Source organism: Podarcis vaucheri (genome assembly GCF_965113315.1).
Source record: "Podarcis vaucheri genome assembly, chromosome: 7".
NCBI classification, from domain to species: Eukaryota; Metazoa; Chordata; class Lepidosauria; order Squamata; family Lacertidae; genus Podarcis; species Podarcis vaucheri.
In genome coordinates, this window is record NC_138765.1 from 76,410,157 (window position 1) to 76,427,459 (window position 17,303).

Sequence of the window (17,303 nt, forward strand, 5' to 3'; positions counted from 1 at the left end):
AGCTCTCATTTCTTCCACGAGTTCCCCCTTTCTAAAAAAGGAAAAAACAAAAACATATAGGATCAAAGTTATAAAGAATATAAGATAGAAGATATAGAAAAGTTCAAAAAATTGGTTACAAAGCCTTTGGATTCTAGGATTCCCCCTCCCTTCCCCGGTTTTGATTCCCCATGTCCATTTGTCTGTATGTTGTCGGCCTGGAGATCTTAAGTCCACAGCCAAATTTTTCTCAGTCCGTCTTGCCGGTTTCTTCAGATTTGGTTGTTTTAATAATATTTAACTTCAAAAATCCAGTCTAATAGAGGCCTTTAATTTTCCTTAATCTTTTGTTGCTCCTCCCGTTGTTCTTTCCGTGTCGTATTTAGTCATCTGCTCTTTTATTTCTTGGTTTCTCAGGTTTCTGTCTTGTTCAGCTGTCAAAACATTCTTGTTTCAAAATTTAATGTCTCTACAGAGGTTTGTTATTCAGGGACAAAGACTTACGTCCAGTTCCTTTCTTGCTTCAATAGAAAATTCTATTGTATTATGGTCACCTCTGTAGACAAAATAATATTTCAGTTCTGCAGCTTTCCCAGGAGATAAGACCTGTGCACATCCCAGAGTAGTTTTCCACATACGACACTTGTAATGTCCCGAAACCCCTCTAGGGGGATTGCAATAACTTTGTATCCTCTAGTCCAAAAGTCAATTTGTTGTTTCTTTTTCCCCGACAGTTTATATCCATATTTATATCAAATTGTAACAAAATTAACCAGCAAAGAACTTGTAGCAAAGTCCTCTTTGTATTCCCCAGCTTTGACAGCTCCTTTGACAGCTGTCAAATTCTCCATCTCTCTTCGCCAGGCTCTCCGAATCGCCCCGGTTCCCAGGGGGGGGGGTCTGCCTTTTTCCTCTCACCCTCGACTCTTCTCCTCCAGCACAGTTCTTATAATTCAGATCGTGGAGTTAGTAATTTTTGTCATCAATAAACTTCTAAATCGATCTTGGTTTCTCAGTCCTTGTTTTAGCATGTTTACAATCAGGGAGGGGACTGACTTCCTTTTTGGATCCCCTCCCGCTCGTGCCAAATCCGGAAAAAAAAAATTCTTTTTTCCTCCTTTTATACCCGGTTGCCCAATTACTCACGGGTTGTTGTTAATTGTCCGAATTTCCTTTGGAAGAAGCCAGCGCTCTCCGCCGGATGGCATGCGGCTGCGCCCGGCAGGGGAAGCGGAGGACTCAAAGCACCACGCCACTCCCCGGCGCCCGATCCGTAGCCTTTAAAAAGGCTCCTTCACGAGCCGGGAGGGCGATAACGGTGCCAGCCGAGTCACCATGTCCACGGGATCCGTTCCCGTGGTTTTTAAGGGTCCCCGCGTCGCCGGCGCGGTAGGACCCGACCCCTGCCGAGCCGACTCCCTCCGGAGCTCAGAGGGAGTCCGCCATTCGGCGATGGCGCTAACCCGGAAGCCAGAAATGTAAAAATAAAATGAACACTAAATCTTACAGACAAAGAACTGAGGTAATGATTGGGTTCCTTAACAGTACTGTTTGCTGGGAGGCCTTTGGGCATGGAGGTGAACTGTTGGCTTCCCACCCTCCCAACATGCCGATTGGATGCTATGCTGCTCACAACAATTTGTATTTCTGCCCTCTCACAATTTCCTCTGACATCCCCAGCTCTGAAAAGAATGTTCTATGTAGCCAAAAATTTGCTCTGAATTCACGTTGGGCCCAGGCTTCAATTCTACGCTGTCTCTCCAACTCCCCCACCCCACCCCGCTTTGCCTTCAAATAAGGCGCTCTTCCCCACAGCTCCACCTTACCCTGTCTGGACTCTTGGTGACGGGGGACGAGCTTTCATTCTGGGCTGCTCCATCGGTGGGTATCGGATATTCAAGTACTCTCTCTCCTTCCTCGTATTTCTCTGAAACGGACAACCGGACAGACCTGATTGGTTCCACAGCTCCTCCAACCTTTGCAGCCATTTCTAAAATGTGACCTACTCTTGCTCAGAGTAGACCCGCTGAAATTCATGGACGAGACTAACTTGGGTTCATTGGGCAGCATCCCACCTACTTTTACTTCAGAGCAGACTCGTGAAAATCACTGAGCCCAAGTTAGCCAACGTCCACCAACTTCCATGGGCCTACTCTGAGTAGGACGCAACTGCGGCTGATGGAGGTTGGAGCCCAGCAACTTCTGAAGAGCTACAGGTTCATTATTCCTGCATTTTTTAAAAAAGGCAGAGCTGTGATGGAGGTAGCTCAGGGAAATACAGGCAAGTGACAGTCTAGTTCAGAGATGAGGAGCCTACAGCCCTCCAGATGTTGCTCTCACTATCTCTGGCCATTGGCCATGCTGGCTGGGGGCTGATGGAAGGTGGGAGTCTGGTTCCTCACCTCTGGTTTAAATGCTTTCAGAGCAAACATCTTGGGAGTTGAGCTCGGAAAGCAATTGGTGACAGGAGGGAGCCAGCAGTAAATCACTCCCTGAAAGTTGGAATTAACTCTTTATTGGCAAGAGCATGATGTGCACAGACTTGGCGGAGTGTCAGGCCTAATGAGCACAGGTCTTGCCCCATGGATCAGTTGCCAAGACTGAAAGTCCCCACCTCCCCACAGCAGTCTAAGTCCTCTCCTCTTCAGAGTTTTTCCTAAGCAATCAGAGACTGCATCTGCATGAAGCCAACGTTGTCTTTACCCATTTCAGCCCTCTTCTGGTTCTGGGAGACCAGAGAGGAGGGGAGCTAGTTGCAGCAGGCCTGGGAGACACCCGTGACTCTTCAACAGCTGGACTCATCTCTGCCTCTTGGCATCCCTTTCCCCAACATTCCTGATTCAGCTTCTGCCTCCGATTCTGGGCTTCTCTCTGCCACAGACTCTCCCAGCTCACTAAGCCCTGTTACCTCTTCAGCTTCTGACACCTCCTCCTCCTAGACTTCTCTCTCTGACCACCCATGGTCATCCCACCACCACTCCCCAGTCTCTGAGCCTTCTTCCTTTCCCTAGCTGGTTCCTCCCACCATTCCTTTGATTCCAAAACTGGCCTGGTGCAATCCAGTCCCTGGTCCCATCCCTAAGCACTCTTCAGGTCAAAACCGCCCCTCTTTTGGTGGGCAAATGGGACGCCCCCTACCTGTTCCTCTTCCAGCTCCTTCTGTTCTGTGGCAATGTACTGCTGGACAGCCATGTAGACAAACTTGTACTGCGCTTCTGTTTGCACCATGCCAGAGCGCTGCCTCCGTACCATCTGGATGGTCTTGGGGATATCGATGTCACAGTCCAAGCCTATTCATGGGCAAGAAAGGTTGGGCAGCCTTAGGTCACATCCGCACTGTACACTTAAAGCATGCGGCTTCTCCCCCAAAGGGTCCTGGGAACTGTCATCCATCAAGAGTGCTGGGAATTGTAGCTCTGGACACTACAATTCCCAGGATCCTTTGAGGGGGGGAGCCATGTGCTTTAAAAGTGTGATGTGGAAAGAGAGCATTTTCCCCTGCGGCAGATTTAGAATTGGGGGACTACCCATACAGCCAAGATGGCTTCCTCTTAAAGAAAGTGTAAGAAAACAACATTTCCCAAAATTATTTGGTGGAAACGAATGTTTTAGGGAAGGGATATGCATATGAGCCAAAAAGAAGATTACGATGGACACACAGGAACCCCAGATTATATATTCTTTGAATATTCACTCAGATTTCCTTGCACATAGCTTAATCAGTAGTCAAGACCAGGGCCAGATTTAGGTTTGATGAGGCCCTAAGCTACTGAAGGTAATGGGGCCCTTTATATGTCCAGCTGTCCTTTGTCAACAACAAATTGTCGCTGTTTTTTGTGTTGAATACGTGCTATATGGTAATTTATGGACCTAACAGGTATCTAAAGCCATTTGCACATAACAAACAGAAGCCTACACAACACAAAACACTGTTGCTGTACATAGGGTTTTATTTTATTTGTTTTTTTATCTTATATTTTGGAAATGTACATCCAGGTTGTTGTTTTTCCTTTACATTTTTTGAGAGGCCCCAAGAGAGTGGGGCCCTAAGCTATAGCTTGTTTAGCTTATAAGTAAATCCGGCAGTGGTCAAGACTATGCCCTGTCTTTACTGAGCATTCATCCCAATTTGTTTTTAGGGAGGTTATACAACAGAGGGTTTTCATCCCTTGAACAGAGCCCTTGAATTCAACGTGCAGCCTTTAACAGTTCCAGTAGATGAAAAAGTTTTGGGATATGATATACAATGAAATGAAAAAAAAAAATCAAATATACATTCCCAAAGAAACCAGAGGCTTTTTTATTAGGGATAATAGGAGATGAAGTGAGAAAAGAAGACTGCAAATTATTATTGTATCCCATGACTGCCGCAAGGATTCTTGTGGCCCAAAAGTGGAAATCCCAAGAGTTACCAACCCTAATGGAGTGGCAGACGAAATTATTCAAGTATACTGTATTGGCAAAAAAGAGTTATAAAATTTGAGACCAAAAAGTGACAAAGTTTGAGGAGGAGTGGAGTAAATTTGTTGTGTATATACGAAATAACTGTAGAAATTTAAAAACTGTAGCAGGGCTAACATAAATCTTGTGATGTATATAGAATGCCATTAAGAATCTGCAGGAATGGATGTAAATTGGGAAAACCGAAGCAGGAAAGGAGGGACGTTTGGGTGTGAAATTGTGCAGGGTAAATAAGAAGATTAAAAAGGTTGAATGTTAATGTTAAAGTTAAAGTTTAATTTTGTTTTGTTTTTGAAAATCAATAAAAAAGTAATAAAAAAAACACCCAGTTCCAGTAGATGATCAAATCCCTTCCATAAAACAGTGACAGTCTGTTGGCGACCACTCTTGTGAGCAGCTCCAAAAGGCCAACTTACACCCAGGTGGGAAGTGTTCAACTTTCCCATAATGATGTTGAGTGCCTAACTAACTGCATGGCGGCCAGCAAGAACGAAGGGAAGAGGGCAAGCTCCAGAGGAACAAGAATGGGGGCAAACTCTGGGGTCAAGTCTATAGCATAAAAGCTCACTGGTCAGGCATCTTCAGAGTTTTTAGCCCTGAAAACATCCACAGAGCTTACAAGCCTGTTTGCCCAGAGCAGTTAGTAGTTTGTGACCTAAAGCAGAAAGTTTCTCTGCTAACTGGTCACCTGGATGCAGTACCAGCTCGCTATAGGCGAGTGCCTATTATTCACAAGACTGCATTAAACATTCCGCATGTCCCAGATCCTCCTTAGAATTAAAAGGTGGAGAGAACCTCAAAGTTCTATTGTTTACCTTGCCTGTGAATAGTGTCCACCAAGATGTCTATCACTATGATGGTGCCCGTTCGTCCTATCCCGGCACTGGGGGAGGAAAGAGAGAGGTGAGGAGGGCAAAGTCACCGCCAGCCCAGCGCAGACCTTAGCCCATAGGTCAGCCGAGGTGAGAATGGCTACAACAGGTAGAGGAAGGCTGGGACCCCCAGGAAGTTGGTAGACTCCAGCGCACATCAGGCAACTTTGACAACATTCAAGGAAAGGGTGGGTGGAAAAAATCAATCGCCAAACATTTAAACCCTTTTCTCTAGAGGGTTTAACACTGAGATTACTGCCATTAAGGCGATTACAAGGCAGGCATAAAAACAGCACTGATGGGATTCCTGATGCAAGGATCGTAAGCCTTGTAATTATATGCCCCCCCCCAGTCCTGCTGAACTCCAACCATCCCAGAATCACTGTTTTCTCCTCCCATCACCCGTTCTTGACATCTTAAGATGTTCACATTCTCTATGTTGGTTTATAATCTGTAAGGGAGGAGCGTAGATCCCCGATAGATAACAGAAAGTCCTTCATGCGGCGTAGAACTATGGAACTCACTCCCACAAGATGGCTTTAAAAGAGTGGGGAACCTAGAAAATCTACAGCATATAAAGTGAGAGTGCTTTGATATTATTACTTGAGTAATCCTTAGAAAATTCATTGGAGGAATTCCGGCAAATGCCCAACACTGCCAACCTCCGCAGCCAGTTCAGCCAAGCATCGCCCCCTCCTGGCCACTCACCTGCAGTGCACTACGATAGGCCCAGTGTCCGGGACGCTCCTCTGGGCCCTGTTGACTTGATCCAGGAAGCCTAGGACTCCCCCCGGCTCATTGGGGACCCCGTGATCTGGCCAGCTGAAATACTGGAAGTGCTTGATCTGCCTGGGGCGCTCTTCCTGCAACATTGGAGAGGAGGAGGAGATAGTTTTCTAAGGCATATGCAGCTCTGAGTAGTGTAGGTCAGGGAAGAGAAACACAGATCTGCTTGGTTTAGGGAAATAGTGACAGTGGGAACTGTTAAGTGTTATGGGTAGTGGGGTGATTTGTCAAGGAATTGGAGAGGTGGGGGATAAAACTAGGAAAATGTTTGCACAGGTACTAAACTCTGGCGCAAAGGAAGTTGTATACCATGACTGCATCTTCCACAGGAGATCAGTTCCAAGCGTTCAATGTATATATAGAAGCGCATATACACTCTCTTGCCCGACACCACTGATTCATGAACATCTGTGAGGTGGGAGAGCAGGGGACAGCAGGAGGCACATGGATTGAGTGGGAAAGATTCTGTCACCTGTGTGCCATATGCAAAACTGAAAACAGCTTGCCTTATGCTCCTACTTTGTATTATTTAGCTCGGCGGGGTTCTCTATTTTGCTGGTTGCGGGAGGAATGATCTGCAAGATCTGCAACAGGCACTGGAATCACAATGCAAACTGCTAAAAGATTGCATTGAATTTGCAGCCAGCTTTGCTGAGACACACTCTTCTGAAGCTTCATTTTTCTGAAGGGCTAGATAGAAACTTGATTTTTTGTTTTTTTACTTTTTTAAAGATCAGAGGGATTTCTGAATTTTCCACTTTTCCCACACCTTTGTGGGGCAACAGTGTATACTCATTCCTGGGTCTTTCCAAGCTGGGAGGTGGGGAATGTATCTACAGGCGGATGATCCAGCGAGATTAGACGAAAATGCCATCTCAAAGCAAACACCATCACATGCAAAAGGGCTATTAAAGAGGTGACCTCTTACCCTGTCCATCCGTGAAATCTCCAGCTCTCGGATGTGATAGCCTTGAGCTTCTCGTTCGCCAACATTCCTCACGCTGATGTAACCATATTCCTTGGCACAGTTTTTATCCGGCCAGTAGCGGAAACATTTATTCTGTGGAGAGAGAGAGAGATTAAATCCCATTAAAAGCAAAATTCCAGACTGCATCAACAAAAGGACAGGGCCCAGATCAAGGGAAACAACAGTGCCCCTCTATTCTGCCTTGGTCAGAACCCCACCTGGCGTGCTGTGCCCATTTCTGGGCACCAAAATTTAAGGAGGATATTGGAATGTGTGCAGAGGAGGGAGACTAAGATGATGGAGGGTCCAGAAACGGAGCCTTATGAGGAGCGGTTGAGGGAATTGAATATGTTTAGCCTGGAAAAGAGAAAAGTGAGAGGTGATGGGATGGCCACCTTCAAATATCTGGAGTGCTCTCGCATATAAGAGGGAGCAAACTCGTTTTCCATTGCTCCAAGAAGCAAGGACGTGAACCAGTGGATTCAAATGACGGGAAAGGAGAGTCTAGCTAAGCATCAGGAAGAACTTTATGATAGGACAGTGCAAACAGGCTCTCCTTCACCAGAGGTTTTTAAACAGAGGCTGGAAGGCCTTCTCAGTAGTGGCACCCGCCCTGTGGAACGCCCTCCCTTCAGATGTGAAGGAAATAAGCAGCTCTCTTCTCTTTAAAAGACATCTGAAGGCAGCCCTGTTTAGGGAAGTTTTTAATATTTAATGCTGTATTGTTTTTAACACTCGATTGTGAGCCGCCCAGAGTGGCTGGGGAAACTCAGCCATATGGGTGGGGTGTAAATAATACATTAATAATAAGAATAATAAGAATAACAACAACAATATCTGTCAGGGGTTCTTCAGCTGTGATTCCTGTATTGTACAGGGATGGTCTAGAATTCAGCGGTTCTCAGCCTGTGGGTCCCCAGATGTTGTTGGACTACAAATCCCATCATCCCTGAGCTCTGGCCTTGCTAGCTAGGGGTGATGGGAGTTGTAGTTCAACAACATCTGGGGACCCACAGGTTGAGAACGGCTGGTCTAGATGGGGTCTCTTCCATCTCTACAATTCTCTGACTCTATAATCAATGCAGATCTCCATGTGTTGCCTTTCAGCTAGGTCTACTATTTTCCGTGGGCACATGATTTGGAGTGCTGCAGTTATCTCAGAGCTGACTGAAGTTGTGGTTTCCGTCGTACATAACAGAACTTGCACCCCCTTCTCTTGAAAGGAAAGCACCTTGCTTTTCCGGTGCTGCCAAATGCTTAGCTTTGGAGCATATGGAACAATTCCTCCTTGGTGTTCTCTTGCACACCTTTCCCCAGAATGACTCCAGGAGCCTATTCTCACTGGCTGACTCGCTTCCTTACTCTCTCTGATCAGCCAAAAAGGGTGAGAATGGCTAAAAACCTTCCCCATTCCATGCTGTGATTGGGCAATCCTGGACTGCTACATCACCGGATAAGACGGTCCCTTAACTATCTGTTATCCATGAAAGAGGAGGGAAAAATACAAGCTGGAAGTGGTGGTGGGTGGGTGGGGGGCAGGCTATGATAGCATCCTATGAACAAGTTTCCAAAAAGAGCTGGAGGGTACCAAGGAAGTGATTACGAACACCGCGATTTCCCTTTCTCGTTGTTGGTAACGAAACCAGCATTTTGAGAGGCGAGGCTGTTAATAAGGCTCTCAGCCAGCGTGGCAATTACCGGCTGGGTTCTGTGCTGGCTCCCTTTCAAGCCTCCGTTTGAAGAGGCTGTTCAAGCTCATCATCAGCTAATTATAACCCACTTGCTCTTTCTGACATGCAGAGGTGGGGACAAAAATTAAGAATAAGGGAGCTCTGGCCAGCTCATCCGAGCCGCTACTTCAAACCAAAAAGGTTATGAGCCACAGCACAACTCCTGACACCATCGGAGCACCACTTGACATTTGGCCAGTGGGGTGTGGGAGCATGTGTGTGGAAACTAGCCTACTCTGGAAAGGTAAAATTCGCATTTGTTGCTTCGCCGACTTTTTCCTCTGACTCTTTCCCTCCTTGGCAGGTGGCCCTCAGAAGGTTGTTGGGAAGGGAATGTGGCCCTCATGCTGAGAAGAAGCCGCCCCCCCGCTCCTGCACTACTGGGTTGCTGATTGGCTCACCCTCCCTCGCTCCACTTCTTTGGTCGTCATGACAATGACGTGAGTATTCTCTTGGTAGACCATCGCCCAGAAGTCGTTGACTGTGGTTTGGAGGCAGCCCTGGGTGGCAATGTAGACTTTGCTGTGTTCAGAGCTCTTCCCGTCTTCGAGAACATTCTAGAACAGGGTGGGGGGAGGGGCAGGGGGTGTTGGAAAGTAATGGAAATGGGACACCCACACACACAAAAAGAGAATGGTGAGTATAAGGAAGAACAGAAAGACAAGCCCTAATGGATGACTAGCTTCGTTGTGCTCATTTAATTAATTTAAATTTATTAATTTCACCCACTGAAATCAGTGAACATGCCTAAGTGTGGTCCATTAATTTCAGCAGGTCTGCTCTGAGTAAAAATGAGTTGAATGTCACCCTAAATGATCGTTTTCCCCCACCACATTTTAATGTATTTGTTTAATGATTAAATTATGACATCCAAAGCTACAGCCTCTTTACTGTACAGACACATTTAAAAGGGGAAAAAACCTATGTAAAATAAAATACTAAATGAAAAAGTTTAATCACCTCAGCTAAATAATAATAATAATAATAATAATAATAATAATAATAATAATGTTAGGGTCACAGAGTTCCTTGTACTACATGTGGGTTTATATTGCCTTGCTGGTCCAATAATTTATAAGAGACTCCATTTTTCCAACAATAACAAAATCATCTGATTGTCTGGCACATTAAACTTTTAAACGAACAGAAGCCAAAGTATTAGGCTGACACAATAAAAATGCTTGTACAGTGGTACCTCGGATGTCAAATAGAATCCATTCCAGGAGGTCCGTTCAACTTCCAAAACATTTGGAAACCAAAGCGCAGGAATCTCCTCCAGCCAATTGGAAGCTGCAGAAGCCCCGTCAGACGTTCAGGTTCCAAAAAACATACACAAACCGGAACACTCATTTCCGGGTTTGCGGCATTCAGGAGCCAAAATGTTCGACTTGCAAGGCGTTTGGGATCCAAGGTACGACTGTACACCCACAGCTGACATAGTACATGTTTAGGTTTAAAAAGTAGAACTTAACTAACTAAAAATAATTCCCATGACCCTCTGGGGGAAGCCAGGACCACTAAGCTGATCTAACTGAGCACCAATGTGGCATAGCAATAGTTAAAGCAAGAATGGGGACCCTAACCTCGTCCAGAAGTTGGTGGACTACAACTTCCATCATGCCTTGCTTTTGGCTGTGCAAGTTGGGGCTGTTGGGAGTTGGGAGTCCAAAAGCATTAGGGGCAGGGTGGTCCAACACGTGGCCCTCGAGGCCTTTTGGGCGGCCCTTGGCAACATTTGATACACACTGTTGTATGTCCTCAGCCCTCAGCTGCCTTCCTGAAGCCAGGTAAGCGAGGCACTGGGCTTTGGGAAAGAGGTGTGAGACTCTGGCAGGGTCTTAGAGTCTCCCCACCTCCTTCTCAAAGCCTAGCTAGTGGCTTCCCAGCACTAATTTCCCATCAAATTTTGGCACTGTGTGGGCTGTGGGTTCCATGTTGAAGTACTCTTGCGGCTCACTTGGTTTGAAAAGCTGGACTGCCCTAAATTAGAGTGCTGAAGTTTGGGGCTGGGAGGACCCAATATCTTACCTCTCTACCCAGCTTAGAAGAGGAGGAGGAGTTTGGATTTGATATCCCGCTTTATCACTACCCGAAAGAGGCTCAAAGCGGCTAACATTCTCCTTTCCCTTCCTCCCCCACAACAAACACTCTGCGAGGTGAGTGGGGCTGAGAGACTTCAGAGAAGTGTGACTGGCCCAAGGTCACCCAGCAGCTGCATGTGGAGGAGCAGGGACGCGAACCCGGTTCCCCAGATTACGAGACTACCGCTCTGAACCACTAGACCACACTGGCTAGTGCTGAGAACGAAAGGCCCTTTGCCCATGTTCAGAGACACCTGCTACTTTGCCACCCATTGCTTTGCAGGTTAAGATCAAGCCTCTGGCCCTCCCCTCACCGGCATCAGGCCTTCTCTGCTCACCTTAATATAATTGGCATTGATGTAATCGGAACCCGGGACACTCTCATCTACGTCTTGGAGAGCCACTCGTGTCGTGTCAACTACACGAAGAAAGAAACATGGCATGATATTTTTGGGGAGAAAATTGCAGCAATTCCCAGATGTTTTTATAGGTTGTCTCCTGGATAACCCTCACAAATGAGCATGCAAGGTAGTTTAAGGTAAAGGTAAACGTACCCCTGCCCGTACGGGCCAGTCTTGCCAGACTCTAGGGTTGTGTGCTCATCTCACTCTAGAGGCCGGGAGCCAGCGCTGTCCACAGACACTTCCGGGTCACGTGGCCAGCGTGACAAGCTGCATCTGGCGAGCCAGCGCAGCACACGGAACACCGTTTACCTTCCCGCTGGTAAGCGGTCCCTATTTATCTACTTGCACCCGGAGGTGCTTTCGAACTGCTAGGCTGGCAGGCGCTGGGACCGAACAACGGGAGTGCACCCCGCCACGGGGATTCGAACCGCCGACCATGCGATCGGCAAGTCCTAGACGCTGAGGTTTTACCCACAGCACCACCCGCATCCCTTGCAAGGTAGTTTATGGCAACACAAAAAAGTACACACACACACACGTCACTGTCCCAAGATGGTTAAGTCCTGATACAAATCCTAATCGCTCCACCACACCAGACCCATTGCTCTGCCTACTTTTGCTTCTGACTCCGCCCACCACTGGCACGCGGCCCTTGGAAGGTTGCCCTGGACAGGATGTGGCCCTCGGGTGAAAAAGCTGTGATGCTTACAGGGAAGGATGTTTTTGTAGCGGTTCTTTGCTTTGTTCTCCGCACGCTGACCCTCTTTCCGGGGGTAGAGGAACTTGCACTCCTGCTGCTGAAGCATCTGTGAGGGCACAAACAAGAAAGAGAGAAAGCTTGAATTTTAAAAGACACTTCGCATCCACAAAGTGCTTTCGAAGAGGGAGTGTAAACCTTGAAGCGAAATCTGAACAGGCTACCTGCAAGGTAGGACAATATCCCCAGGATTGCAAATAGGGGGCGCTGAAGTATTAAAAACCACTAGTTGCCTAAGGGGCCTCATTATGGGAAAGTGCAATATCAGAACTGGATTGGGAATCTGTTGGCAGGAGGGGATCTCCTTTGGGTGAGACACAGAGGGGAGCAAATGGCTCGCCCAGGTGAGCAATGGGATGGGAACTGCTGTCAAGGCAATTTGGATACATTGAAAACTGTTGTCCTCGCTCTTCCTTTCCTCTCACTTTCTCTTTCTTCAGGTTTCTCCTTTCCTTGTCTTTTCTTCCTTCTTTTTTCTCTTTTAAAGTAGCTGTTTTATCTCAGCATATTATAAAAAGATACTTTGTCATGGGTATGTATTTTTGTGTATCTTTGAATAAGTTTCAATAAATATATTTAATAATTATAAAGGGAAGCAGTTGGACTCACAACTGTTTAGTTCAGTTCTAGGACGGATTTGTTGATTTATTAATGGTTTCTTTACTTTTTTATTTGCAAGTTTAACAAAATTAAAAAGAAGGAAATATAAAAAGGAAAAGAAATATTTCTATTTTTACTACTGTTGTTATTCTTATTCTTAACCCTCCATGACCTCACATTTGTTTATGGTTAAAACCATTTTATTTCAGGAGTACTTTGCAATCAAAAAATTTCTTTCTTTCTGATGAACTTTGTTCAAATTTCTGATGTTCAAAATGTTGCTCTACATTTTGTCTAATGTACATATATCTTATTTCTTGCTATAAGCTGCTTTTAGAGCTAGGATGGTAAAAAGTAGGATATACATGTTTAAAAGAAATAAATAAAAACAGATGCGGTATTTGCCAAACTTGGGGGGGTGGGTTGTGGAGTCTGTAGTTATCTAATTCTCATTTTTCCTGTGTACCTCAAACTCCTCCCAGAAGCCTTGCTTGGCCTTCTCGCTGTGGTCTGCCATTTTGTTCAGTTCCTTTACCCGGTTCTCGATGTTGGCGGCAATGATCCGTGTGGCATTGAAAGGCTGCAAGACAGGGATGCACAGAAGACAACTTCACAACATGAAGGGCCAAGAAAAGAGAGAGGGGCTGAGTTGGGGTGGCGGGAACCGGAAAAAGGACATCCCTGGAGGACACAGCGAAGGCAGGCCCCTTCCTCGGATGGCTTCTCCAATCAGGGACAACTCAGTCCCACCTAAATAACTGTTGCCATGTTACCTGTTTCAGGTGTACAACTGCCCCGGACTTCTCCACCATGGGGTTTTTCTTGTAGTGCTCCACTAAGTCCGTGAGGGTGTCAAAACGCTCGCCACCCCCAACGTCGTATTTTCCATCCAGCTGTGGGGGGGAAGGCAGAGTTATGACTGCAGAAATGAACACACAGAGAGACTGAGGTAGAGGCAGAGGCAGAACAAGATGTGGACTAGGACAATGTTGACTCAAATCCTCACTCCGTACATGATCTCAGATCTCACCTTGGCCTAATTCAAAAGGCTGTGTAGTGCAGCGAAAAGCATGTTAGTCGAGGGAAACCAAAGTTCAGTCTCATCCAAGAAGCTTCACTAGGCTTTCTGCCTCTTAGATTTGTTGCAAGGATAAGACTTGCTTATTTTTTGAGGGCGGAAGGGGAGAAAGGAACCATTCATGCCATTATTTATAAATCTAATCTAATCCTATCTATCTATATACATACATATACATATATGAGAACAGTTGGTTTGCTTGGCATATGAATCTCACTTAAGAAATATTTTGCATAATGGTTCCTGAGATCAAGAAGCAGAGCTTTCGTCTACGTTTGGGTACAACTGGGTTCCATTTTGAATTAAGATGGCGGACCTCACCTCACAAAAGTGCACTTTTTTGGGGGGGTTCTTAGAAACCCCAAGCGACACTGGATACGAGACTACTATTATAAATAAATAATAATTCAGCTCACCGCAATTGCTATTATTATTATATTTAGTGATGAAGAACAGTTATTGCCATTTTACAGTCTTGAGAGTTCATTGGCTCAAAACAGGCAAATGGCAAAACCTTTCACTGTAGCATCAATGCCTGTCCATCAGCACAATGGATTAAAGCTCAGCGACAAGGAGAAACTTCACGTTGGATTCCCACCCCCACAGGTGGATTTAACTAGAAACCTCTGAGGAATGTCTGACAATCTGCTTTCACAACACCTTACCTGGTACCGGATCATGATGTGAGTCACCCGGGGCTTCCGGTCCCCCGTATCAGCTTTGTCCTCATTCGTCAGCACTGACAAGACAAAGTCTCCAGGCTTGCTCTGGCTGCCCCTCACCAGGAAGCTCCCGGGCTTGCCCTTCTCGGTGAGGAGCTTCTCAGCTTCTTTGCCCGTCAGGTGGCCGTGGTACCATCTAGGAAGGAAAAGAGCTTTAGGGAGAGAGTTTGGGGTGGTGCAGTAGGCCAAGAGATCAGGAGTTATGGCCAACTAAGTTCTGGGACTTAGGGATGCGGGTGGCACTGTGGGTTAAACCACAGAGCCTAGGACTTGCTGATCAGAAGGTCGGCGGTTCGAATCCCTGCGACGGGGTGAGCTCCCGTTGCTCGGTCCCTGCTCCTGCCAACCTAGCAGTTTGAAAGCACGTCAAAGTGCAAGTAGATAAATAGGTACCGCTCCAGCGGGAAGGTAAACAGTGTTTCTGTGTGCTGCTCTGCTTCGCCAGAAGTGGCTTATTCATGCTGGCCGCATGACCCGGAAGCTGTATGCCGGCTCCCTCGGCCAATAAAGCGAGATGAGCGCCGCAACCCCAGAGTCGGCTACGACTGGACCTAATGGTCAGGAGTCCCTTTATCTTTACCTAAGTTCTGTCTAGAGTATGATTATTTATTGAATTTACATACTGCCCTATACCCGGGGGTCTCAGGGCAGTTCACAGAATAAAGTCAAGATATAAAACCACAAAATACCTAATAAAAATAAAAACAACAACCCAATAGCTGCCGCCGCCCCCAGAAAAACCATTTTAAAAGGACATAGGATGTAAATCAGATCAACCAAAGGCCTGGTTAAAAAGAAACGTTTTTGCCTGGCGCCTAAAGGTGTATAATGAAGGCGCCAGGCGAACTTCCCTGGGGAGAGCATTCCACAGATGGGGCGCCACTGCAGAGAAGGCCCCGTTCTCGTGTTGCCACCCTCCTCTTGAGGAAGAGGCACACAAGGAAGGGCCACAGAAGATGATCTCAGTGTTTGGGTTGGTTCAAATGGAAAGAGGCAGTCTTTGAGGTACTGTGGTCCTGAGCCATTGAAGGCTTTAGAGGTCAAGACCAGCACTTTGAATTGGGCCCAGAAACTAATTGGTAGCCAGTGCAGTCGGACCAGGATTGGTGTAATATGCTTAAACCGTCTTGCTCCGGTGAGCAACCTAGCCACTGAATTCTGCACCATTGAAGTTAATGGGCAGGAACACAGGACACTGGTACAGAATCAGACCCCTGGGTCCATATAGCTCGGTAGTGTCCACACTGACTGATTGTCCGCCTCTCCAAGGTTCCAGGCAGGGCATCTCTCCCAGTTCTGCCTGGAGATCCCGGGGATTGAACCTGGACTCTTCTGTAGGCAAAGCAGATGTTTTGCCAATGAGCTACAGCCCTTCCCTGGACCAAAGACAGTCATGGCTCCTAGCAACAACGGCAAAGTTCCACCCTCCACTGTCAGAGGCAGTAGATCTCTAAATACCAGTTGTTGGAACTACATTTAATCATAGCTAAATTTCATATATTTATAGTCAATTTCAAAATTGTGAAACAGGTTTGCTCAAGGACATGTTCCAGGCAGGCGGGGAAATACTAAGGGTATTAAAGGGACCCCTGACCATTAGGTCCAGTCGTGACCGACTCTGGGGTTGCGCGCTCATCTCGCGTTATTGGCCGAGGGAGCCGGCATTTGTCCGCAGACAGCTTCCAGGTCAAGTGGCCTGCGTGACTAAGCTGCTTCTGGTGAACCAGAGCAGCGCACGGAAACACTGTTTACCTTCCTGCTGGAGCAGCCCCTATTTATCTACTTGCACTTTGACGTGCTTTTGAACTGCTAGGTTGGCAGGAGCAGGGACCAAGCAAGGGGAGCTCACCCCGTCGCGGGGATTCGAACCGCCGACCTTCTGATCGGCAAATCCTAGGCTCTATGGTTTAACCCACAGCACCACCCGCATCCCACTAAGGGTATTAGTTAGCATTAATATAGTAAGCCCCCAACTTGTGCACATTTAACTTGCGTGCAGTCAGCACTTGGCAATTTTTAATTTTTTTTTAAAAGGAAGTAGAAAGGGGGGCAGATTAAAAAAGACTTTGGCAATCCCACCTGCTATTACACCCAATGTGTTTTGACTATATGCGATTTTGGCTTTAGGCATGATGCTTGGAATTCAACCTCAGCGTTAAGTTACGGTGTTACTAAGGATACAAAGCGGAGCTAGAGAGGGGTGTGGCCTGGGGAAAGTGGGTGTGGATTAGTAGGGGTGTGGTCTGGAAAGAACCCCAAGGGCCATCCTGGCCTGCAATTTGCCTCCATGCCTGCTTGCATCATGGGGGTGCAGGTGTATAAGGGAGAGAGAAGGCAGTCCTGCAAGCTCCACCCCCTTTCCCTTCTAGACCCACCTACAGTTAAACAGTGGGCCTCACAGATGTGATGATACATGAGGTTTTAGCTTGCCTCTTCATGTAAATTTTTTACACACATGCCTACTTTATATGTGGTGAGCAGATACGAATAAAAATAGTGATAGTGATAGTAATAATAATAATAATAATAATAATAGCCTGTCCATTCTAAGCATAGGGGAGAAACTGATTATTTGCATTTTAGTGAGAAGATACCCAGTTCACACTTCTTGAACCAATTCATAAGCCAAAACCTGATAATATTTCAAAAATTCTATCTGCCCCGAATTTTGCAATGCAACTCTCCATCCAAATAATGCATATACAGGGAGGTAAAGTGTGCTGGAAAAATGTGTGAAAATAACACAAGGAAAATGCATTACATTAGGAGAGAAGTTGCAGCAAAAATGTATATATTAGTTAAAACTGAATATAATAATGTGTCCATTAGGAGAAATTTGACATGAAAACATTGGTGGATTTTCATG

At 46.3% G+C, this 17,303-nt stretch overlaps 1 protein-coding gene across 2 annotated transcripts in view; it reads right to left on the reverse strand.

Moving 5' to 3' along the window:
• LOC309536167 (tyrosine-protein phosphatase non-receptor type 11-like) overlaps positions 1-17,303 on the reverse strand; it is a 61,121-nt gene that overhangs the window by 2,404 nt on the left and 41,414 nt on the right. For both annotated transcript variants that reach the window (XM_082230108.1, XM_082230109.1), the window contains exons 4-14: positions 14,381-14,573; positions 13,411-13,530; positions 13,104-13,217; positions 11,990-12,086; positions 11,215-11,294; positions 9,197-9,352; positions 7,027-7,158; positions 6,021-6,175; positions 5,256-5,323; positions 3,118-3,269; positions 1,806-1,906 (exon numbers count right to left, since the gene is read on the reverse strand). In XM_082230108.1, the coding sequence (XP_082086234.1) occupies positions 1,806-1,906; positions 3,118-3,269; positions 5,256-5,323; positions 6,021-6,175; positions 7,027-7,158; positions 9,197-9,352; positions 11,215-11,294; positions 11,990-12,086; positions 13,104-13,217; positions 13,411-13,530; positions 14,381-14,573 (1,368 nt within the window). The remainder of the gene's footprint in view (positions 1-1,805; positions 1,907-3,117; positions 3,270-5,255; positions 5,324-6,020; positions 6,176-7,026; positions 7,159-9,196; positions 9,353-11,214; positions 11,295-11,989; positions 12,087-13,103; positions 13,218-13,410; positions 13,531-14,380; positions 14,574-17,303) is intronic.